General features: G+C 47.3%; 6 protein-coding genes across 6 annotated transcripts; 4 read left to right on the top strand and 2 right to left on the bottom strand.

The window, feature by feature from the left end:
• Nucleotides 1–2,155: 2,155 nt before the first annotated feature.
• ARB_05845 (uncharacterized protein) lies at nucleotides 2,156–3,637 on the top strand (the record flags this gene model as incomplete). Its single annotated transcript, XM_003015488.1, has 1 exon — nucleotides 2,156–3,637. The coding sequence occupies one exon, from the start codon at nucleotides 2,156–2,158 to the stop codon at nucleotides 3,635–3,637; it is 1,482 nt and encodes a 493-aa protein (XP_003015534.1).
• Nucleotides 3,638–3,935: 298 nt separating this feature from the next.
• ARB_05844 (uncharacterized protein) lies at nucleotides 3,936–5,564 on the top strand (the record flags this gene model as incomplete). The annotated part of the gene is made up of 2 exons (XM_003015487.1): nucleotides 3,936–4,852; nucleotides 4,925–5,564. The coding sequence occupies 2 exons, from the start codon at nucleotides 3,936–3,938 to the stop codon at nucleotides 5,562–5,564; spliced, it is 1,557 nt and encodes a 518-aa protein (XP_003015533.1).
• Nucleotides 5,565–6,720: 1,156 nt separating this feature from the next.
• Nucleotides 6,721–8,331, bottom strand: ARB_05843 (uncharacterized protein; the record flags this gene model as incomplete). Its single annotated transcript, XM_003015486.1, has 2 exons — nucleotides 6,721–7,029; nucleotides 7,093–8,331. 2 exons carry the CDS (start codon nucleotides 8,329–8,331, stop codon nucleotides 6,721–6,723), a joined length of 1,548 nt encoding a protein of 515 aa, XP_003015532.1.
• Nucleotides 8,332–10,574: 2,243 nt separating this feature from the next.
• Nucleotides 10,575–15,530, bottom strand: ARB_05842 (uncharacterized protein; the record flags this gene model as incomplete). The annotated part of the gene is made up of 4 exons (XM_003015485.1): nucleotides 10,575–12,575; nucleotides 12,654–14,577; nucleotides 14,636–15,469; nucleotides 15,520–15,530. 4 exons carry the CDS (start codon nucleotides 15,528–15,530, stop codon nucleotides 10,575–10,577), a joined length of 4,770 nt encoding a protein of 1,589 aa, XP_003015531.1.
• Nucleotides 15,531–17,458: 1,928 nt separating this feature from the next.
• ARB_05841 (uncharacterized protein) lies at nucleotides 17,459–19,362 on the top strand (the record flags this gene model as incomplete). The annotated part of the gene is made up of 4 exons (XM_003015484.1): nucleotides 17,459–17,566; nucleotides 17,669–18,006; nucleotides 18,086–18,545; nucleotides 18,613–19,362. 4 exons carry the CDS (start codon nucleotides 17,459–17,461, stop codon nucleotides 19,360–19,362), a joined length of 1,656 nt encoding a protein of 551 aa, XP_003015530.1.
• Nucleotides 19,363–23,371: 4,009 nt separating this feature from the next.
• Nucleotides 23,372–23,470, top strand: ARB_05840 (uncharacterized protein; the record flags this gene model as incomplete). The annotated part of the gene is made up of 1 exon (XM_003015483.1): nucleotides 23,372–23,470. One exon carries the CDS (start codon nucleotides 23,372–23,374, stop codon nucleotides 23,468–23,470), a length of 99 nt encoding a protein of 32 aa, XP_003015529.1.
• Nucleotides 23,471–23,870: the final 400 nt, after the last annotated feature.

Below are 23,870 nucleotides of genomic sequence, written 5' to 3'. Positions count from 1 at the left end.
TATTTATTGATGACTAATCAACGACTAATGACTAGTTAGTTTAGCGCCTGCCTGGTTTTGTATCCTGAACCGTTCTTCTTGCTCTTTGGCCCTTCGCAGGTCAATCTATCGTCCTACAAAGTACACTTATGCCGTCAATACGCCGTCAAGGGCTCTTCTATGCTGCCTCTCTCTTCTCTACAAAATTCACAATAGGACTACCAAACCAATGTCTCAGCACCCAGATTATAGGAGAGACAAATAGATACACGGATAGGTGAAAGATATATTGTCAGAAGGAGGATGATAAGATTGAGGTCTATCGAACGTGCGAGGCTTTAACCAAGCAAAGTGTAGCGAGATAAGATGGCTAATACAAAAACTGACATCATATACATGAGGCCAGAATCTGACAGGTAGTGAGTGCAAAAAAGTCGGGGTAGAACCGACTTGCACTGCAGTAATGGTCTCGACCTTGTCCCCTTTCCTCTGCCGGGATCCTGATCCCGCTGAATACACATGGTTTTTGTCAGACACTAGGCCTTTCTCGTTTGTCTGCACCAGTGGTCAGTATCTGACGCTTATTGCGTGGAGCGGGGCTCCTTGACTAACTAGTTCGAACCTACCACCAAATCCATTATACCAAGGTCAATACAAATTTGCTTCCCGGCTTCGTTTGATGTTTTCAACAGCAATCCTTAACAGACTCAAGATCCGGATAGATCTTGTGTTCGCGTATGCCGTTGCACCTACATGAGTATTATCTTGGTTAGCTTTCGTTGCCCTCGGCTATGCAAATTGGAGAAACCAGGAATATACCCCTTCTAACCAAGAGATCAGCATCTCATAGTCATTGAATAGTCTTCTCCGTGGAAACAAACTCCCACAGGATAGTAATATGTGTTGCTTTATCACTGATCACTGGGGAATACTTGCCTTTAAAGTTTTATCATACCCCTTAACTGTTCATACCTGGAGAAGAGAGATTTTTTTTTGTTAGCCGGGGCGAAGGTCACCCTTGACTATGCAAGCTGGTAAAAAAACGAGAAAAAACCACTCCTCTCTCTCAGAAGATTAGCGATGTCATCATACGCGTCTCCATCACTGTTCATTGAGAAGTCATACTTGCCTTTTTATTTGGCATTCAGGAATAAAAATTCCCTTGTTCCAGCGCTTCTGAGCATTCTGTCATGCTTCCTATGACAGGTCATCATTAGCAGTGAAAAGAAACGGTCAAGGATACGGTACTAGCAAGGATTTCTCTGCCAGGCCATACCTCGGACTCGGATGATAGAAGTTGACGATGAGACGAGATGGTTTAGAGGAGGGAAAATAAAATAAAATAAACAGAGAAGAGGAAAAGAAGAGGGTTGCGAAGACGGAGGGAACTCGCGGCCAGCTGTTCGTCCTGGTTGGGAAAGGGCGATATACAACTCGGGACTTTTGTTGACATCGGACGTTGCTTGCACCTTCCATGCTGAGACACCGTTGCGCCTCTCTATGTGAGGCTTTGAATACTTGCCACAGGCCACAACAACGTCTGGCTATACCCAATGTTATGGCTAATACTCTATAATTCCGGAATACTATTAAGGAGCTCTCTAAGGATGGTTGTCACGGATTGTCGTCGTGAGAGTTGGCGGGAAATCTGGATACGGCAGCACATCGGTTGAAACAACTCTACATATGGTCTAATAGCTATCTCATGCGTCTATTCCTTCACTTTATCCTTAAAGGCCGATTTAGCACTAAGGCAGGGGCAGGCCACCGTTGTTATAAACTAGCTACGGGGCGATTGATGAAATACGGAGATGTAACCTATATAGCGGCATATATCTTCGAGTATAAGGCGATAGATAAGTAGATATGATACAGATGCAGGACTTTACAGCCATCATTTTCTACTCCTCGATTTATTTCTTGTTCTTATCAATTTTCCTATGCCTACGACTCCCTTGCTGCGCGCACCTGCAGTTGTATAGTCACGTGATATTTTTTTTTTTCTTGGCTGCCCTCCATCCGTCAAGGGAAACACTACTGATGAGCTCTGACAACGACAGAAGCCGGAAAAGAGCTTTTTGCGCTCCCTCTGCGAGGTGTTCCAATTGATGACGGAGCTCGTGGTAGCTTCAGCACCTTGACGTTCCCGGTATATCATAGGGAAGTCCTGCTCTTTATGTCGACTAATGCATATTCAGAGCAAGCTGCATCATATTTTGCCCTCCCACTGCCGTTGTGGCAGCAGCCTGTGAGCTACCGGACAGCCAAGTACGAACACCTGAGGCAGCGAGGAAGACTTCAAAAGGAGCATGACCACGACAACGAAGATTCGAACCAAGAGGGCAGTGATGGATATGGAACAGACAGCGCGATACAAAGCGAGCCTGAGTTGAAGAATAAACAACGGGAGAAACGCCAGACAAGCCCTAGAATACCACTAGTCTTATCTCCTGGAGAGGCACATCAATATAGGATCTCAGGGCTTCCAACGTATCGCGAGTTGCCAGGTGGTAAATTTCCCCATAAAGCTGATTTGGACGACCATGATTTCCTTGATAGTGATCATGAATCCGACGGTAACCAAGATGGGGGAAGCACTTTGACCACAAAACGGAAGAGCGCCAAATCTCTAAATAACAGACAACGAATAGAGGCTAAGCTATCTCAATTGAATCCGCCAATATACTTAGCAGGTGGTAACCCTGCAAAGAAAAATACACTACGACTTCATCATTTGAGCGTTGTGACAACCATCTTACATCGTTGTCTAATGGAAGGAGAATATCTCCGTGCTGGGAGGGCGCTGGGCCTGATTCTTCGAGATAACTTTGGTGGACACCCTGTAGACGTGAGGAACTCAGGGAGGTGGGCCACTGGAGCAGAGATACTACTACAGACTGGCTCGAATGCCAGTAAACCCGCAGATACGAGCAACAGGAACCCTGAAATTGACGGTGATAGGGTATGGTTTACAAGGGAAGGGTTTCAGCGAGCAAAGGAATACTACGAAAGACTGATTATCCAATATCAGTATCGTAAGGCAGCGCCGAACGCGCTAAGCCCATTACATTTCTATCCAGCCATGTTTGGGTTGTGGATATCAGTGTCCCAAGAAGAGAGCCGCCTGGCTAGGGAAGCTGGGGACCTAGCTCATAGCCCTGGTGCGTCTGCTGCTGACAGCAATGATTACACAGATCCTGATACAAAAATGGAGGAATACATGGAGAGGGATGAGGAGCCGTCGGATGATAAAAAAGCCACCATTGACGCTCGTGTTAAAGAACTCAAAGATGCTCACCAGATTGCAAGACAGATGGATGATTTGCTCGTTTCTCCTCCTTTCTCGGATAGCCACGAATTGCTTAGGCTGCGTGGAATGGTATCTCAGTGGATAGGTGATCTTTACCTATCTTCAGTCTTACCTAGTGACGAGGAGCCAGGCTTTGCTGGTATGAAGGATAACGAGGAAGACGTAGACAGTCTTCAAGTTGATGATGGTGGTGGTGATAACGCACATCTGGACGCCAAGATACTGAGGATCGAAATCGATGCAGCAAAGGAGAAAAGACTTGCGGAGTTCGAGAAAGCAAAGTCATTCTTCAATAAAGCGCAGGCTAGATTCGAACGGAACCAAAGCTCTGTCGTTACCCCCTTGTAAACGCACCGGATATGAAGATTGAATCATGCGCTGACACGCCGTATCAGCGCCCCAAATAATCAAAATACTTCCTTTCCAGTAGATATGTATGTTCGTGCAATCCTCAAGATGTAGCTGAAAAATAAAGACCATCATGTGACAAACCTAAAATGTACCTCATTTTGAGCTTAATTTCAACATCACGGGTACATCAATAATCAATAACACACCACCCAGGGTTTATATTGAAGCTTGATGTCGAAGGGTATTAAGGCACTGAGACGCTACCTTTAAATATAAAACACTTTAGCCCAAAATCATGAGAGTCAGTGATTTTGTCCAAGGGGGCAGGGATTCAAATGGGATAGAGAAGAGGCTCCCTAAGCCAGTTCAAAATTCCAGAGAGCGCCAAGTTGAGCTGGCCAAAATAAAGCTACCGCCCGCTCCGTTGGGTGGATTACATGGGTTCAACCGTCCTTTTATTAACAAGGAGCACAGAAATTCACTTCCAGAAAACACAACGTCCAATGGACTGCCTGGCAAGCCACCACAAGACGTTAATACTGCAAATCAAAATGAAGGACCCGGGGACATTTTCGATACCGACCTTGAGGGCGTTGATGATTCTACTACCACTTTTAGCGTCTTGCGAGACACAGAAGGAGGATCTGTTGTGGGGAATCCTTATTATGCACATGAAGATACCAGTCGCCCAGGCACAGCTGTGGCCCAAAACAACGGCGGCTATAAGTCTATTGCTGAGAGAATCAAGGAACTTGACTCTGATGAAGAGGGGAATATGCAAGGGACAAATGACTATGACCAAGCACATCAGGGGCGAGAAGGATTTAGAGAACAGGCAGGAGATGACCATCGAGAGCATGATTCCGGCTGGGAGGCCAACAATGCCCATTCCACAAAAGAAACCCTAAGCTGGCAAAAGATTGAGGCAATCCTAAGAGAAGATACTTCTTCACCAAACAGAAATGTGGATGGAGAAGGCACTTCTCACCCAAACTCTCAAAATCTGTACCAAGCTCCCATTGGCAGGGACAGCCATCCAAATGGAGCGTCGTCGACAACCCAACCTCCGCAGAACAACCACTTCGAAGTCCCTAAAATCACCCCCAGGCCCGTAGCCCAAAGATTGTCAACAAGAAATAGGTTTGCGGCAAGGCCTCATTTTGCTGCGCCCGACCCATATTCTGGCCATGCTGAGGAGCCAAATCAAGAAGTGTGAGTGTAATATTTGCTTCTTATTTTTGACTTTTATGTAATAGTCACAACATCTAATATCAGCCTATCTAGTGAGGAAAATTTGGTTGACCAAGAGCTACATCATTCTGTTGACGATCAGTCCTCAGCTCATAACCGGGGAGCCTTTGATACAGCAACCGATCTCAGCGCCGTGGACTACTCCGATGATGACGGATTTGAAGAAATGGCCCGTCATGAAGAACATGTCTCCCTACACTCACCTCATCTCTCTACGGTGTCAGCTATTTCATCCAAGCGCCCTTACTCAAACTTTATATCCGACTACCCACCTAACATCCTGGAAACGAAAGCATTTTCAGATCTCCAAGCGGAGAGCTTTGACTTTAACCCAACTCCTGTCCAACCCCTCTTCCAGCATGATGCACAGCTATCACTAAAAGACAAACTCCTCCGCCTGAAAAATTTGACAGATGATCAGCGTCGTGTATTCTTTTCGTCCGTGACTATATCGGAGTGGGAAGAATGTGGAGATCTGCTGGTTGACGAATTTTGTCAAATGCTACAGAAATCCAAAGAGGTTCGCCAAGCTAGACGGGACGTGGCCGCTATTTTCGAAGCAGAAATCAAGAGACGTCATGATGCCGTTGAAGCAGAGGGGAATGCCATTAAGAACCGCCTTGAAGATATGAAAGCTGGAGGATTGGGTGTTCTAAAGCGGCAAATACCTTAATGTCGTCGGGGCTCGTAAGTTTAACGCTTTCGTATGCAGCATGCCAATTCGTTACGATATACCAGGAGTTTTATTTTGCAGAGTTAGGAGTTCCGTATTATCCGCACAGTTGACTATTTCCTAATGCTTTCAATCACACCGGTGGGCGGTCATATTGCATTATTGAAAATTTTCTATCATATTATATACCCACTCAACGCTTGTCAAGTACGGAAACTTGAAACATGTCATTTCTTTTCACTATACTCCACGAATATGTTAGCTCCTCTAGCTAGATAGTAACTCGTTACAGGACTTATGACTTATGTATTATTCTAAACAATGTGGAAAACAATATATACCGGTTTCTCATGAGCCTAGGCCCGGAGATATACTGGTCGAATTCAAGAAGTATGTCAAGTAATTTGTGATTTCATAAGTAAATAGGTATAAATATAGGTATGAAAGAGTTCATAAAGGAGCTGAAAAGGATAAACGCATTAAGAAATGAGCCCACCAGTCCATCCATCCTTTCCCAACCATGATCCGATTTATTATTATGAGCTCCATCCCATATCCCCACGATCCCTTTTGCTGTATGATCATCCCTCAGATAAACGCCGGATAAAGCTTGCTGTAGGGCAAAGAGACAAGAAAGCAAAAAAGGAGCAAGTTTTAGACGTATGCGATAAACGAGATAATTGAATGGGCAGAAACGGGCTTCGAGGCTGAAGAAGTATCACATTCACATATTAAGAAAGGGGAAAGGGGCGCCGCGAAGGAATAATATGCAAGAAGTAGAGGAGAAACAATAATAAAGAAATAAAGCAAGGGGTGAAATAGATACAGACCAACGGTAAAAGGTTGGCGCCGAAAAGTATCTTCTGCGGGCAAGGCATAAAAGAATACAAAGGGGAATAGAATTATGACGTGTTCATGACCCCAGGCCATGATATTAGAGATGGACTTCCTTGCAAGAACGCAGGACGTCGCCATTGATGGGAGAAACCGCTCTGCGAGTAGTATGGGTAAAGTATCTCGATAGCGAGGACATGGTTAGGATGTCGACACCGCCTCACTACCAGTATCATTGCTGGAGTTAGAGACACCCTCACCTCGGCACAAAGGACAGGAATTTCGCCCCGTTGTTAACCACTAGTTAGATTAGCATATGATTCTATAGCATTAGTAAATGAGAACGTACCTCATCAATGCACTCGCGGTGGTAAACATGTTTGCATTTATTCAATATTCTCACTTCCTCGGCAGCCTCATAGTCACATAAACATATGAGACAACGATCATTCTCAGCTATTGGAATGTTCTCCCGAGTTTCTTCGCCGATTATTTCTGCAACCAGAGCCCCAGAGTACTCTACAAGACGATATAGGCCGCCTGCGGAAGCTATTTCGTCTTGTGTTGCAACAGGAGGCTTGGCTGGGCCCAGTAAGGATGACAAGAGTATCATGTCCTCATATGTCGGGTTCTAGAATTGTGCATTAGTCCACGCTCATTTACAGAAAACAGGTAGGGGTACGGGTGAACATACATCTGTAAACAGGCTGGGCGCAGCAAATGCCGGGTGATTCTCAGCCAGATTGGTTCCAACAACATAAATTAGCCAGCTTCGGCCTCCAGATGGAGAAGGGTCATCAGGTTCTACTACTCCATTTCTTCGCGCAGCACCGGAGCCCAGCCCACGATGACGAGCAGCCTCTGAATCGCTCCTACGGCGCTGTCTTGCAGGGTTAAAGCCCATTGGGTGTTCTTCCAATGGGTCAACTGACTCTCCAGTCCCATCCTCATTGAGCTGGGGAAGAATAGCTGATGCAGATGAGGGCCGCCTGCTTGGGGTGTTGACGGCGGACGACACCCTCGATAACCCCGCTTCTGCTGGCGTGGATGGAGGCGGGTTTGGGCCTTGGGGGCTGTCAGAGAGAATAGTCGGAAGCGAGCTGGCTAAATCACTCGAGGATCCAACATCAGAGGGTCGCCTGGAAGAGTTCTGAGATCTGAAATGACGCTGGCTATCGTAGTTTGCTGGGAAAGTGCTGCCTCCAACTGAATAACGTCGCGGGGAGAATCTTGAACGGCCATCTGAGCGTCGTAAAAAGTTACTGCCATTTCTATCATTGCGGAGGAAGTTACCTGGGGCAAGAAGCGGTAATCGGAGGAGGGATTCTACATTTAGGCGGTTGTTGGTGGCAGCGTCTCCCGCGGCTCCGTTTGCGGGTGGTGCAGCTCTCACACCAACAACGACTAAAGTGAGCAAACGTCGTTCTTGATGCCCGTCTGTTGAGCCTTGCCCGTCAATATCCATCTGGTCGGTATTGCCCTCACTTCCTTCACCTGAGTTTTGCTGAGGAGAAGGGCTGTCCTGATTTACGAATCTGAACACCCTTAAGAAGTTCACATGGGGAACGTTTGGATCGTGGGGAGCATCAAGGTTACTTATAGTCTCCTGGTTAGCTGAGACCTGCTGTAAGCCGCTCATGAGTGATTCTAAGGGACCATCAAAGCCGTCTGCGCCAACGGATTGGATGCTAGGTACCGCTGGACTTGTATTCCCGGAAAGCTGGGCAGCGATTGCCGTTGCAGCAAGTTGTAGGACGCGAGAGAGTGGCGTTTGTTCCTCTCGCCTTAGTAACCTTGTTGCTCGAGATCGGATAGTCGAATGTCTTTGGTTGGAGGCGTTGTGGTAGCCAGGGGTCGAACTTGGGTCAGATCTGGGCCTCGAGTCCGAATCATCAGGTCCATGAGCCTCGTCAACATCCATATCAACATCCATATTTGGCTCGGTGATGCTGGAAAGGTCTAGTGGGCTGTCTGAATCGTCAGAGAGCCCAGCACGGGAGGGTCGTGTTGGCGCGGGTGAGGTTGCCTGGCTTGGATAAGCCGGAGTCGAGTGCTGATTAAACATGTGTGATATTGGGGCCGATATTGAATGTCGGACGTGGCTCAACCTTGTTCGATACCTCCAAGAAAGACGGGAAGAATCTGCAATTCGGGCATTGGACGGGCTCTCTAGGAAAGTCGGGTTGGGCGGAGAATCAGGTAACAAGGCCGATTCCCCTCTTGGGAGGGCGTATGGCCCGCGAATCGATCTCCTCCGCGCTATTCCCCGGGTGCTAAGGGTTCTAAATGATGGAAGATGTGGCGTGGGTTGCGGTGAGTCTGATCGTGCCGAGCTCCTGGACAAGAGTCCGTCTCGGTGCGCTCTTCCTTCTGCTGGAGTCTCCTCGCCGCTGTTGAGTAGGTTTCTCAAGACGGAGTTTGGAAGTATTCTCGTACCCAGACGAGACATCCGAGACTGCCTGCTGTTGCCTGAGGCGCTGCTGCTTCGAGTAACAGACCCGGCTGGTGCTGGGAATTCCTCCAAGGAGCCATCCGGAACCCACGAGGAAGTGTTGCTCCGAGATTCATGTCGACTGTTGTCTGGGGAGCGTGCCCAGGAAGGGACATGTGTGCTATTTCTCATTCTCTCGCGCGTAGAAGTCGGTGGAGTTGGAAAGCCATTACTACTACTATTATTATTGTTGCTGGTGCTGCCGAGGCTGCCGTAACTGTATCGTGGTTGGTCTCCGTCGTTCGTAGTTCCTGGCGATGTTCTTTGAGAAGAGCCGGCCTGCCCCATATCGGCTGGAGGGTGGTTTTATGGAGTTGAAAGCAGGTCAGAGAAGCATGTCTAGGGTGCCTAGATGCCTCCTCTTAGCAAGCGGTCCAACCTAGCAGGAGAGTCAGCGATACAATTAACCATCAAGCCGGCCTATTTATCACGTATACCAAAGTGAGAGTCCCTAGACTGACTGTCAAGCCGCTGGAGAGCTGATGATCTCCAAGACTGCAGCAGACAGGGCCCCGGGAGGGGATATGGAGAGCTGAACCTGGGCTTAACTTACTTGAAACAACGCACTGAATGAAGCGGTAAAGCCCCTTCTGGCCGTGTCCAGACAGCACTTCCAAGGGTCCCCGCTAACGAACCGTCACCCAGAGTCCTCTGTTGCGTGTGATGAAAGGGACAGCAACGCCGTCTAGCTGTACGTTGGGCAAGGTGAGGGCTAGAGAAAGCGTGTGTATGCAAGAGGCTGAGCGAGCATGAAAAAGAGAAGAAGCTGAAGTTGTCGCCGAAAGCAAAAAAAGCGTCATAACCCGCCCGTCGGACGACAGCGACCACTTGCGCAGCTTTTCTTCTTTCTTTTCCTCGCAGCCTCAACAACAACCGCAAACAACGACAACAACAACCGCAACAACCATCAACTGCTGCTAGTCAACTGCTACGGTTACAACTACTGCTATCACGAGATGGAGACGGCCGCATTCAGCATATCCATGTACCAGGACCCTCCAGAGAGCCGCGGCATTTGCAGGTTTGGTGCTCGCTCGCTAGCCAGACCTTGACCAAGCCACTGACAGAGTACAGGCCAGCTTGAGCGCATAGGAAGCCGGCCAGCATCACATACAGAGAAGCCAAGTGTTAATTCAGATGTTACTACTGGTCCTCGGATAAATGGCCTCCTTTCCATTACACCGAGCTTCAAGCGAGGCTGCCGTAGCAGAAGTTTAGACAGCTATCTGCTGACGTTGATTGGTCTTGAAGGTTGCGCCTCTTGCACACATAACCAAACTCCGGCGGCTACCGAAACTTGTTTTAAGGGGACACTCAGATATGAGCTCGAGCTACTAGATCGCATGCTCAAAACCCTACTACTTAGTCGGCCTATGGCTATCGTGAAATACACCAACCTTTCGGCTGAAAGGTGCCAATAAAGTGACGAGTCAATTCACAATGCCCTTTCCGCACCCCAGTAGATTATTCTACTTCTCGACTTTTATGTCGTCCATTCCATGCTTCTATATTCCGGGAAATAAGTTGGAGTAAATTTTACTCTATCCCTTAACTCTTCTTCCTTAAATAAATGTCAGATTTGTTCAGCTTATTCCCATTCTAAATCTCAAGTTATATTACAATATTTACTTATATACATATACCCCTTTTTCCGCCTGATTAAATATGCTACAATACTGCTTAAATTATGGTAGGTGAAAGGAATGCCCTACCCGTGAATCCATGAAGGGTTCGGCAGGCCAGCCCTGAACCGTACAACCATCATCTATATGGTCTCCTGACAGAACCAGGGTATGTTCCAGCAAGCACGCATCATCCCCCACCGATGCTCCCGATAACAGTCTTGACTTGGTTCTGAGAACACTTCGGCTTCCCACCTGCAACGGGTGAAGCTCAAAATCTCCCCTGGTGTTTAAATGGCCCACTAAACTGGCATGGTCAATAGTAACTCGGTTTCCTAAAGTCACCAGGTCAGGCTCCGTCATCAGTAAGTCTGCCTCACCGCTGGCTGCTAATGCGCAGTCAGCACCTATTGTGGCCCCAAGCGCTCGATAGTATTGAACCATATATGCCGTCCCAGTCAGTAAAACCATCGCATTCATACGTCCAGAATACCCGGTGAAAATTCTCTCGATAGTGAGAAGAATTTGCCAGCGCTGGCAGTAGCTGCTTCGGTCCCATGGATAAAATCCTTCCCGTCGCCGTCCAAGGATCATCCATTTGGCAGCTATTTTGATTCCCATGGCTATAGCCGCCTGCACTAGAGTCACCACTCCCACAACCGCGGTGAACGCTGCATAAAATATGAAAGGCCTCCACCAGTGTCGTCCAGCCATCATATGATCCATCCTTACCAACCGAGAGACAACCAGTAAACCTGTAAGGATACTGGAAGCGGAGTACACTGCCCCGATAGCTGCAGCCAGGGTAGAGTATGCGACAATCGGTCCGATCCCGAGCACATAGTAACTTGCCTGTCCCTTGTAAAAGGCTCGTCCAAACGGCGATATCGTATCGTTGTCGTCATTTTTTAGGTCCATTTTATCCAAACTTTCTTGGCTTTGGTTTCGAGGAGAATTATTCTGGGGAAATTGTATCGCATCCCCATGCTTGCTTCCAGTCCAGGTTGTATTGTCTGGGTATGAACCGTTTCGACGTAGCAGCGCCCCTGACCCAATTGTTGTGCGTTTTCCAACCGTAACTCCAGGAAGAGCAACAACGTGGTCTCCCACAAACGCCCCATCCCCAATGACTATACGGTCCCTCCCTATCCCGTCAGAGGTAACAAAAGTAGATCGGGATCCAAATACGACATCGTTTCCAATCTCCAGGAGATCGTAATCCTGGACCATTGCAATTCCAGTGCCTGGCCAGTAAACTCGTTTACCGACACGTCCACCGAGCATTCTAACTGCAATAGAGACGAGTTCATAGTGTGTCCCTATAATACGAGTCAAACGAGATATATCTCCTCGTGGGATAATGGAATCCAACACGGCGCTTCGGACCATCTGTCTCTGGGAATGCAGATTGTATGGACCAGGCCGTGGTCGACCACAGACCAAGTCCAATCCCAGCTTAACAAGGTATACAGCAAGGAACCAAGAGAATGGACCGACAACGGCCCCTGCGAGTACCACTAGAGCATAATACCCAATACGTGATGGACTCACAAACCAGAGTACCTGTTGACGGAGCATGTCATTTTCAACTTGTCGGTATTTCATAACCACGGGGAAGAAGGCTACTATAGCTGGTAATCGAGAGACGAATGATACTAGCAAAGACAGCGGTCCCACGACTAGTACATACCAAATCCAGTGTGGTTGTGGGATCTGTGCAGAAGCTAGCTCGCGATTTGACTCTTGTGCATCCTCCATTTCCCAGCTAGATGTATTTGGCCCTAAACAAGTTCCCTGGGGAAGGTTTGTGCCAGAGGCAATGACTGCCTTGAGGCCCACGGTACAGTCCGCGCCGATAAGAATTGGCTGTAGTAGCATAGACGTATTCCGCTCTGCGGAAAAGGGGCGGCATGAGCAGTCATCGAGCACAACATTATCACCGATTTCAATTAGGTCGTACTCCCCAAGGGAAGCCTGCGGATGAATGCGAACATTACGGCCAATACGAGCCCCAAGAGCGCGGTAGTATAAGACTCGAGTGAAGCCGAAGTGGCCAAAGATACCCTATTCATAGTTAGACAGTCTGCATATGCCCGCAGATCTCTTAACATAGTAGAATTAGTATCATAAAGAGCAGCTTACCTTTCCACACACTTGTAGAACCTTTTGTGTCAACCACCACCGAGAATGATATGGTCCCCACATGGGATATATACCAGCCCGGTATCGACCAATGAGTAGCCATTTGAATGCAATACCCAGAAGAGGAGAGAAAACATGCATCACTTGTCGAGATACCACCCCGGATAAAAGAATGGGGAAAAGCCGACCAATAACAGTGTCACGGATCTGCCAGCGGAAGGTTTGAATTAGAATATACACAAACATGGACCATCGTAGCGTTTGTAATATTGGGGAGAAAACACCCAGGGGTATCAAGTTGAGTAGAAGGATGGCTGGGTTTGTGGACCTGTATGTCTCTACGCAACCAGGGAGGTCTTCCGACTTCTTCTCTTCAGCTTTCGGCTGGGCCATAGCCTCCTCGACGACAATGCTTACTTCAGAAACTGTACTGTGCCGAAATAGTACGTCACTAGCAAGTCGAACACTGAATTCTTGACGAATTCGAGAAACAAGGCGTCCAGCCGTTAAGCTATCCCCACCAGCTAGAAAGAAGTCCGTAGTAGGAGTCACGTCTCCTGGTGTTAATCGTAGAGCATCGGCAAAGAGACCGCAAACCCTTTGTTCAGTAGGTGAAGTGGAATATTGTGCCTGAGAGAGAATTATGGCATCTACGGCAGCTTCATCAATGTTGTCTGCGGAGTCTACCGGTGCAGGCCCGTCAACGATCCGGATACTACTCGGAACAAGGTATCCATCAACGAGAATGCGAAGATGTCTAGATATCTCATGAGGGAGTAGTTGACTCGGAATGTCATTAAACAAGACAGCTGTAAGGTACCCGTCTATTGGGTTTGTCCGGATCAAAACATCTGATATCCCAGAGATCTCGGAAAGATGTGCCTTCGTCACTTCAGGCTGTATAACACATCTCCTTTGATCAATTAAGACATCTAACGAAGTTTCCGGTGGAGGGCAGATTGCTTCGTAGTGACAATCGGATGGCAAGGTATCGTCTGTAAGTATCTCTAGGCCTAATCGGCGACTGAGTTGTATGCGGCGGAGTTTGTTGTGAGCTTTCGGGATATTATCCATATATACCAGGACTGTGGGCCATTTGGGTTGGTCCAGGCGGTCTTTCAACGCTTCATGTATTTGCCGGAGATCGGGTCTTTTGCGTCCAGCGGGAGTCACAATAACAGCACCGACAACCTCTTGTAATACACCATGGGGTGTAGAAAACACCATGGTTTCTGTCACGCGGCCAAAGATAGCAGATGAGGGATCCTTTGACGCTGAAATGATAGCATCCTCTACTTCCAGGGGAGAAATTATTTCCCCGCCGCGATTAATGACTTCTTTGCTTCTCCCAGTGATGTAGAGGTATCCTGCCTCATCAATGCGGCCAAGGTCTCCTGTATCAAACCATCCCGCTGCATCGAAAGCGCTTCTATCAATACCAGTGGGCGTTAGATACCCATTGAAAACAGGAAGTCCTCTCACACAAATCCTTCCTGTTGCACCAGTAGGAACGCGAGACGGTCGTGATATATCCAGGATGGCAAGGTCAGGGCCTGCTGGGAGGCCAGATGCCCCAACTCGAGTGAGGTCGTAGTCCAGAGGTGGCGCCGCAATAGGAGCACATTCTGTCATTCCATAACTCGGCAAAACAACACAACCGAAGGTAGAATGGAGCTGCTCCGCAAGGGTTGGAGGAAGGCCCCCACCTGCATTGCAGATGAATTTGATAGAGCTTTTGTGAATAGACTCCTGGCAGTTCTCTGCTTCAGCCAATATCATATGGTGCATGGTTGGTGTTGCATAGTACCACGTTGGGCACCACTTCTCAACAGCGTCCCAAAAGAAACTGGGATCGAATGTAGGGCAGCATATTGTAGTGCCACCTGCAAATACCGGAGCCCACAAGCTCCGTACCATTCCACCTCTAGAAAGTGTTAGTGGTTCATTCTGGCTGTTTTACAATTGCATAATCATTAACTCACACATGGTGTAAAGGCATCATGTTAAGGCAAGATGAGGTATCCCGTAAACCCAGGCTGTCCGTCGTGAAAATAATACTAGCCAGTAGGTTGAATGTGGTGATTGGCACTAGTTTTTTGGTGCCACTCGTTCCGCTGGTAAAGAGAATCACAGCGAAATCATCTGGCCCATTAGGCCTCACACGAGCAATGGTTGAAGAGCCAGCATCGTTCCAACGGGATACTCGAAAGGTCAGGTTGTCTTCGGGTTTGACGATGAAGATAGTAATTTCAGACTCAATTTGAAACTTTTGAACATCTTCTTCAAGCATGAGAACCGCATCGGCCTCTACAGCCTTAATATCCATCTTCAGCTGTTCAGCTGTCACAGCTCTTGCCATTGGCACCAGTGTATAGCGATTTGCTACCGCAAGGACCGCAAGAGCCAACAAAGGACCGTTGGGCAAGATAACCATGACTCGAGGTTTTCTACTAGCAGAGCAGGCAAGTCCCAGGTCGAATTGTTTGACGAATCCATGAAGTACGGCATGGGATATCTCTTGGTTAGCTTCGGTGTCGATTAGTGCCGGCCGTAGAGACTTATGGTGTAGGAGATCTTCCATATTTGGTGCGAAGTGCTTTAATCTAAGCTTTAGCAGGTCTATTGTGGTGTTCCATTTTGAGTCACTGCCATCCCGAACAGCCTCCGGCAAGGCCTTCCAGAGATCTTGGTAACTGCGAATGAGGTCTCGAAAAGGCCATGGTCCATTCTCTTTATTTAACAAAGCCAGGAGATGACTGATAGCGTCCTCTGGTGCTAGTGTACAAAGGTCCTGCAGCAGGCGCTGCAGTCTTAACCTATAAGAAATGTTAGAATGACATCGCTCTAAAGATGTAGGATAACATACCGGTTATCCATGGCCTCACGGAAGTTGAGAATACGGAAAATCGATCTGGAACCTTGGAAGAATATGGCCCATTTTTATAAGAGGGTTGGGGAGAATATATGCTAGCCCATGTTCTCATATCCTCAAACCTCTGGCAAGGAAGCAACAACCCCAGGGTCGGCACACAGTGGCTGAAGGTCTGAATCATACGAGACTCAATTTGATCGCCCCGATCCCACTTTTAAGGAGTCCTTACTTTTCTGATTTTATTCAGGTTAGCTCCCTAACAGGGATCTAGCATAACGCCTTCGACTAGGCTTCAACAGGGTTTGATTTTGATTGTGTCTCCAGGGCTCAGAACATGGTATGCTTCCTGAGTGGCAGTCAATAGGTTAACTAGGCGGAGTGATGAGAATGATATCACCATTATTAGCAGTATTTATCTTGTAGGTAAAGAGCTGTTTTAGCAGACTTTCAGCCAGTCGTTGCATGTGGAATTCTTCCAGAGGTATGTAGAGTGCATGAGTACTGGAAACAGGGGCAATACAAACATAGGAAACTACTGAGGCCAAGGGGCATGTATTCGGACCCCTATTCGGCACATCAGCAGCTTCATGATTCCAAGTGAAGGGCAGATTGCTCTAAGGTGATACATGGACGCGGAAAGCTTCGAAATCACATAAAGATTCCGCCAACATGATACTCCGGACATGCTTGGCAAGCGGCGCCACTAACTAGTCTAATACAAGGTACTAGTTATAACAACGTTGCAATCGTAAGGCTGGACTCATTCTTAAACCGCATTTAGATCCATTATGAGTTGTCCGTCGTCGCTCCTTTTCCGCGTTCCAATGACATCGGCGGGGGGCTGCTTGTTGGTGGTATCATAAATTTACCCCTGCTTGACACTTAGCTCAAACACCCAGGGTTCTAGTTTAGAAAACCAAACTAGTTTACTCGTTATTTATATCCCACGTGCTTGGCAGATTTTTCTTCCCACTATGTAGTTAGGCGGAACGTTGTGAGGAAGTGAAGGAAAATGTGCTCATGTCCAACATTGGTGGTGACATATGGTCACAATGGAGATGAGCTAGATAATCCGTAAACAGTGCACTCTGGAGCTTATTGGGGGGAGAAGAGAAATATCATTAAGGTGGAAGAGCCAAGCCTCGGGTGATATCAAGCTTCTGCTAAGCTCATGAAGCGAAGCTGATCAAGAGTCTGGCAGCTGGGGTTGTGACGCATTGAGCACCATTTCTCCCGAATTTCTTCCGCCTCGATGCTAGGAAAGAGAGCAGTGCATTTATGTTTCCGCGACTAAGGAGTTAAGGAGAAGGCCTCGCGCCACCTTATAGGATCCCAAGACAAGGCTTTCGGCACTGGGGGCATCTGAGGCGATGTATCCTGTAAGGCCTAATGGACGCTAACTAGGTATCGTATCCCGGTGATAGCGGGCTGATTGGCCTCAGCCTATGCCCCATCTTCTGACTTCAACTTCTCTCTTTTCGCCGCCGACGGGTCATGTCCCTGTGGTAGTTTGGGTAGCAGCATGATTCGTTTCATCTAAACCCGTATTTCCTTTCAAGTTGTCTCTGTTTTTCTTATGCCATGTCTGGCCACACCCCGGCTGCAGCGCCCGGAGAACGGGGAAGCAGAGAGTATGCATTCCGTGGTTCCTGAGGTTTGATGTTGAGTGTTGTTGTTTAGCGCGACGTTGAAACTGGGTTCAAGAGCCCCTTTTTTTTTAGTGCGGCGGCTATTAGCTAAGAAAGGCGTGGCTCTCTACCGCGGCTGTTCCCGAACGTTCAAACCACAAAGATGTCGTAGCAGGAGACGTTCGGAGTGCGAATTGGTAGTAGCAGGAGATGCAGGAGATACCCAGAGCCTTCTGAGAGAAAGGCCTGTCTATGACCGGATGATATTTGCTACCTTTACTACATCTTAGTTAGTTATATGAATCATGTGCCCAAATGCAGAGCCGGAATCATCCACTGAAGCCATGCCCTTAGGTGGGCTGGGGAAGAGTCGCAGCCGCCTCAGAGTGGCTGCAGTTCTAGTCTCTCTCTTTGTGAGTATCTGACCGTCTCTCCCTTATAATAACCCCCGGTGACTTTCTGTCCTGAGTGAATTTGTATCGAGAATGATACTAGCTAACTCGTGAAATACCAAGTCGACGCTTTTCATCTCAGCCCTAAATGTCACTATTGTTGCTACTACTATACCCACAATTACTGCCGATCTCCATTCTGCAGCCGGATATTCTTGGATAGGCGGTGCATTTACCCTGGGAAACACGGCCTTCTTGGCTGTGTGGGCCAAGCTATCAGATATCTGGGGCCGGAAGCCTATCCTTCTCACGCTCGTCGCGCTCTACTTCTGCAGTTCCATCATCTGTGCGACCTCCAGATCTATAGGAATGCTTATTGCAGGTCGTGCATTGCAAGGCATGACCTGTGGAGGCATAACGCCGCTGGTCATGATAACCATCTCAGATATATTCAGTATGAGGTACGTTTACCTACTTTTCACGGGATCAACGGCTCACTGTCGTCTAAGTCAATGCTGGCTCAGCTAATACTAGTTACAGGCAAAGAGCACTATACCTTGGATTTTTACAGGCAATTTGGGCAGTTGCTGGAGGCGTTGGCCCTGTCCTTGGCGGTGCATTGACCCAGTACGTTTCGTGGAGATGGATATTCTGGATCAATCTTCCAGTTGCTGGGACAGCTTTCACCCTGCTGTTACTCTTTTTGGATGTCCATAACCCCCGAACTCCATTTATGGAAGGTATTAAAGCGGTTGATTGGTTTGGAAGTATCGCCATTATCGGGGCCCTTTCAATGCCATTACTGGGATTAAACTTTGGGGGAGAGTTATTTCCCTGGAACTCACCTAGAGTTATATGTCTGATTGTCTCCGGATGCACAATGCTTGGAATCTTTGTTTTTAGCCAGGCACGACTGTCAAAGTACCCTCTGATGCCGTTGAAACTATTTCAACGCAAGTCCAATGTTGCCTGTGTCGTTATTGGGTTTACACAGTTATTTGTAGGACACACCCTAAGCATCAATCTTACGTTCAAAACTTATTCAACTAACTACCTTTGCATATTAGGGAGTCCAAGCGGCTGAATTTTATCTTCCTCTCTTTTTCCAGTCTATATGGGAAGCTTCCCCCACTCGATCTGGTGTGCTTATACTTCCCATGACAATTACAGAGAGTGTTACCGGAATCATATGCGGTTTAATAATTCATCGTACTGGTCGATATATCGAAATTATTCGAACCGGCACCGTTCTGTTTGCTCTTGGTATTGGACTACATATCCATTTCAGTGAGACATCATCCCTTGCCGAAATTGCTGGTATAGAAACTATCGCGGGCTTTAGCGCAGGGATGCTCTTTGATCCCCCATTACTGGCATTGCAAGCTATGGTATCTCAAGACGACACAGCAACTGCGACTGCAACGTTTAACCTTCACCAGAACATCGGCTCTTTCATGGCTTCTGTTCTAGGCGGTGTTCTTTTCCAGAATGGCATGCGAATGAGAACTCAAGCTCTGAAAGACGGAGGCTTGCCTGAAACTGTTGTTGAGCAGCTCTCTGGTGATGCTGCGGCTGCCAATGTGGACGTTATTAGGAAGCTTTCGGACCTGACTCAGAAGCTTGTGGTAAAAAGGGCTTTCGCATCCAGCCTCCGATATATCTGGATTCTAGCCGCATGTTTAGCTGCATGCGGTGCTCTTGCGAGTCTCTTAATCTCGAAGCAAGTTCTTAATACAGAACATGTTGAGACAGAAACAGGTATTAAGAAAAATGTGCCGGTAACAGCCGAATTATCTAGGCTCCAAGCTACCAATTGACTAGTTGGCTATACCCTAAATTAATGCAAACCCCGAAGATACTCAGCGAAAGAACTAATTTCCGCCAGTTGGGAACTATACGTGACTTATGAATAATGAATATTTCTCTTCATCCAAGACCTAATTCTCACCTGAGAAACCCACAGAAACCGATGATAAGTATACTCGCTAGTTTACTACATCGGTTTTCTCATTTTATATATATTCGAGGCAACAAATACAAGACTATAGCCTACAGGGAGAGTTTAGGCAGTCCATTATTGCAATAATAGCTTATCACTCATTCACTGCGTATATTGCTATATGAGCCAGGCCGATTATTCACTTCTCCCCTACTCCCGGCTGTTGTCATTATGACTCTGAATCCTTTTAGGGTCTGCACACATGCCACCCTCCCGCCCCCTCCTTCCTTTTTTTTTTTTTTTTTTTTTACCAGAGCGGGTCAATATTTGCTTGTTGTAATGCAATTTTGCAAGCTCGGTCTTTGTTTCGGACTTTCCGGAAGAACACTAACTAACCGTTACTATATACGATGATCTGACTAGGCTGTGGGTATCGAAATTTATCTCTAGACCTGTCATCAATTGTCGATATTGAATCCGACCGGTGATTGTACTGCACTCTACCAAAACTAGACATGGAAGAGAAAACAATTGCGTGCTACACAGAACAGCCGGCTCCCAGGTTAAAATCCTTCACTGGTTTTGGTTGTTTATCTTTTGATCATGCTATACAGACGATAAAAAAATGTAACTTGTGTAACCAAAAATAGTTAAATTAAGTGGACCTTGAGCCATATGTCCTTTTCTACGTAGTATCCTTAACTCTTTGAGAGAAATATACTCCGTATGGAGACACGCAATGAAAGGCATCCATTCCCAGTCTCAAGTGTTTATATGCTTGCTATACCTAATAGTTCATGATCTATTTTGAGCTGAGACCGAAACACCGTCTTCCCGAGTCTCCAGAGATCCATCCACAGTCAACCCAATAAATTGTCTATATAACAAGCCTTTTGCCTCCAATCCTTCAAAGCTCGGCCGAAACGCAGTGTGGCATCCGCCATCGAGAATTATATTTGATTGGTAAAATTTTGGTCAGCAAATAGCTAACTAGCTACTCCGTGTAGAAGTGCGTATTTTTAGCTACCAGTAAGAATTCCAACGCCAGAATTCTCCGGAGATAGCAGCTAGAAACGACAGCGTGGGTGTCCTAGTGCAAGCCACCATGAGCTAGGGGTGAGTTATTCACTCTTGAGAGCGGCCTCTATATAGACAGATCACTCCCCAGCCCAATGCTGATCCCGCTCAACTGGCGGACGGACTCGCTCAAATTCCGAAAGATACTTTACTTGAGCTTTGTCACTGTCCAGAATCCGGGGCAAAAAGGAACGAGTTGCTTATCCTCCACGCTATCTTGGCAATAACTAACTATAAACTATACCATTAACTCTGCCTTCTATATGCTACTACCAGAGATGATCAGATCCCTTTTGGATTACTAAATGCCGTATGCACAGCGATGCCAATAAAGCATTGAGAGACAGGCCGAGAAAAGGAGATACGAGCCAGCCAGGCACTGATTGCTGCACCACGCGCGAACGTGAAGACCGTGACCTAAAGTCCTAACCGCCCGAGCGACTCCCAGATCTAGAAGTTTTAGGAGAAAATGATATCAAACTTTCAACCATTCTCTTAGGGAGTACGAAACTGTCCGAATGACTCCCTCGAGAATTCTGTTGAGGACAGTCAATCCGGTATCTGCGCGAGAAAGTTCTTCGTCTCAGTGTGATGGCAACCTGTAGGATCAAGTCTGCAGCTCTTACAGGTTGGGAAACGTTGGACAGTCTTGTTTCTTTTGCTTCGTACAGAGTACGTAAGTAATATGCTAATCGACAATCAGCGCAGGGTAAGAGAGCGCTTGCATATCTTGTCCACCGGAGATTTCTTATTAGTTGAACTCTGGCAAGTCGTCCGTACTCGAAGCTAGGCTGTGAATACCACGTTCTTTGGCCGCTCTTCCGCTTTGAGAATTTCTTTTTCATTCGTGTAGTTAACTATTTCTTCTCTCAGAAGTTTGGAGTGAGGTACTCCGTATATGGAAGCATATTCCATCCATGGACTCCGTGTGGGAGACGCTAAGCAGAGGCTATATAACCATGGGGTCCCCAAAGCCGACTTCTACTCGCAATTCTTAGTTACTTTGATATCTCGGCTTTGAGGAATTTGCTCACCTGGATCTTGGAGTTGTCCAGCTTAATCAAGGTACTCCGTACGGAGTAGGAGGTAGATAGATATACATCACCTCTTCGGAAAACCTGCATAATTATCTTTGTCTTTTCGTTTCCTTTTTTTTTTTTTTTTTTTTTTTTTTTTTTTTTTTTCCCTCTTTCTTGACCTTTCTTTTCTTTTCTTTTCTTTCTTTCTTTCTTCCTTTTTTTCTTTTACAAAAAAAAGAATGGAAGTCCGCTGTTCCGTGATCCGTAGGTAGTGCATGGCATAAGTTAACTCCACGGAACGTTCGGTGGATATGAAGCCGGTTACACAGAATTTTTGGTAACGACTCACTCCAGCTTATGTTTCCCCCTCCTTTGGATGCAGGAGACAAAGACGCTTCTGGTAATCTCGGCATCTGTGGACTGTGTAGCACAAGCACTTCATCGGTATGAAGCCAGTTCGGCTGCTCCTTCGTCAAACATAACTGTTGTATCATACGAGGCTATCGCATAATCGCACGGGAGCGAAATTCCTGGGCCTGCCTTGTAACTACCGTATATCTACAAACTGTACTCTGTACGGGGCCTGGCATTCCATGCTGGGATGGCTCCCCATCAGAGGGGAGGTGTTGGTCCGCATATATAAGCTGGAGCGGGAAAACGTCGGTAGTTGACACCTTAACTAGTCAAATGTTGGTTGATTCGCGGGCAAAAATAATTATTAAAGCTTCCTGTACGGAGTAGTCGGTGTTTTCCCTAGTTTTCCTTTTTATTATTTCTTCCTTCGCCCAAAGCTTATTGAGGTTTCATTTACCTATTATGGTCACTGTAGGGCAGCAGCTAGAGATAGCTTTTCTGAAAGTTCATTTCATTTCGTTAAGTTGGTGGTTATCCTCACGCTGGTTGAACGTTGTTAATGAAAGTTCAATGGTGCCTGAGTTAGTTCCTGAGTTTAACTATCAGGTCACAAAAGGTGAAAAGGAACGAAGAGGCACATACGCCCTTTCGCTCAGTGCATATTCAGACTTAGCGTATGTAACGACAGTACTCCGTACACAGACAGACCTCTCGAATCTGATACGGAGTACGTGATATGTTATTATTATTGAGTTCTGATGACGATCAAAGGTTAGCCGCTAGAATGAGCCATCGTTGGGGACGGGAACTTGTCTGTCACAAGCTTCGAGATCTGGATGGGAGAATCGACTATATATCATAGTAATTAATACTCTGGCAATATCTGCATGGTATAAGGTCTAGATCGAGAGGGGCGACGCCACGAATAGGTCTGTAGCCCAAAGTTCTTCTTACAAGGTCATCCGAACGCCGGCGTTCGAGAGGCCGCCCATATACAATCTGTTCCTGTTTCGGTACAAGTGGCTACCTGAGGGGTGCTGAGGCCTCATTTTGAGAGATGACACAAGGCCTAGGAGCAAGCCATTATCTTATTATTGTCGCTTGGGTTTGAATAGCTAGCCATGGTTGGTTGGTCAACCGGGCCATGGATTTGGCTTCCCTGGCTGGCGTTTCTGGGCAGCAACAAACCCGAATGCAACAATGAAGAACGCACAGTGGCTTTGCCGATGTTGCTATAAACGTTCGATGGCGACAAAAGGAAGAAGAGAGCTGGTGCCTGGATCTGCCCAGCCCGGCCCCCCCCCCCCCCCCCCCCCTGAGATACGAGATCGTGGTCGATGAATCCTTTCGAGATCTGCGCCAACCCGGAGGCACTACCTCTTTCTGGTATCGCCGGGCATGAGACGTGTGGGCACAGTGGAGGATTGACGCCTGAAGATGAAGCAGGAAAAGACACAGAACTGGACGAAACGAAGCCGACGTTGGCGGTTCTTCTTCTTCTTCTTCTTCTTCTTCTTTTTGATAATGGCAGAATAAAAGGGCGGTGGCTGGAGCTTCCGGTCTGGGGAAAGGCGCGCTTCGCCCGTTTTGGGTCTTTTGACGTCCCCGAGAATGTGACGGCAGCGCCAGCTCAAAACACACCAAGCACACGCACAACGGCGACGGCGCAGGAGAAGAAACAAGCTAGCGGCGAGAAGAGAGCGGGAATACGAGTGTCAACCCAGTGTCATATCACTCCGTCATCGCCTGGGAGAAGCAAATAAAAGGCGCAGAAGCAGAGGAGGGGGAAAAGAAACGTGAGAGCCAGCAGCTCCTTTGCTGTCTTCAAACAGGTCAAGATGAGCTCCCGGCTGTGGATAAACAATAAAATAATAGCTATTGCCCCGGCGAACAGGTTGATTCCCCGTCCCGATCTTCCGGCAACGCTCTTACAGGA

The sequence above is a fragment of the Trichophyton benhamiae genome (genome assembly GCF_000151125.1).
Source record: "Trichophyton benhamiae CBS 112371 chromosome Unknown Abenha-G-c-322p01.r1, whole genome shotgun sequence".
Lineage (NCBI taxonomy): Eukaryota > Fungi > Ascomycota > Eurotiomycetes > Onygenales > Arthrodermataceae > Trichophyton > Trichophyton benhamiae.
The sequence above is the reverse complement of the archived record's forward strand: the minus strand, read 5'-3'. Positions and strand labels throughout refer to the sequence as shown.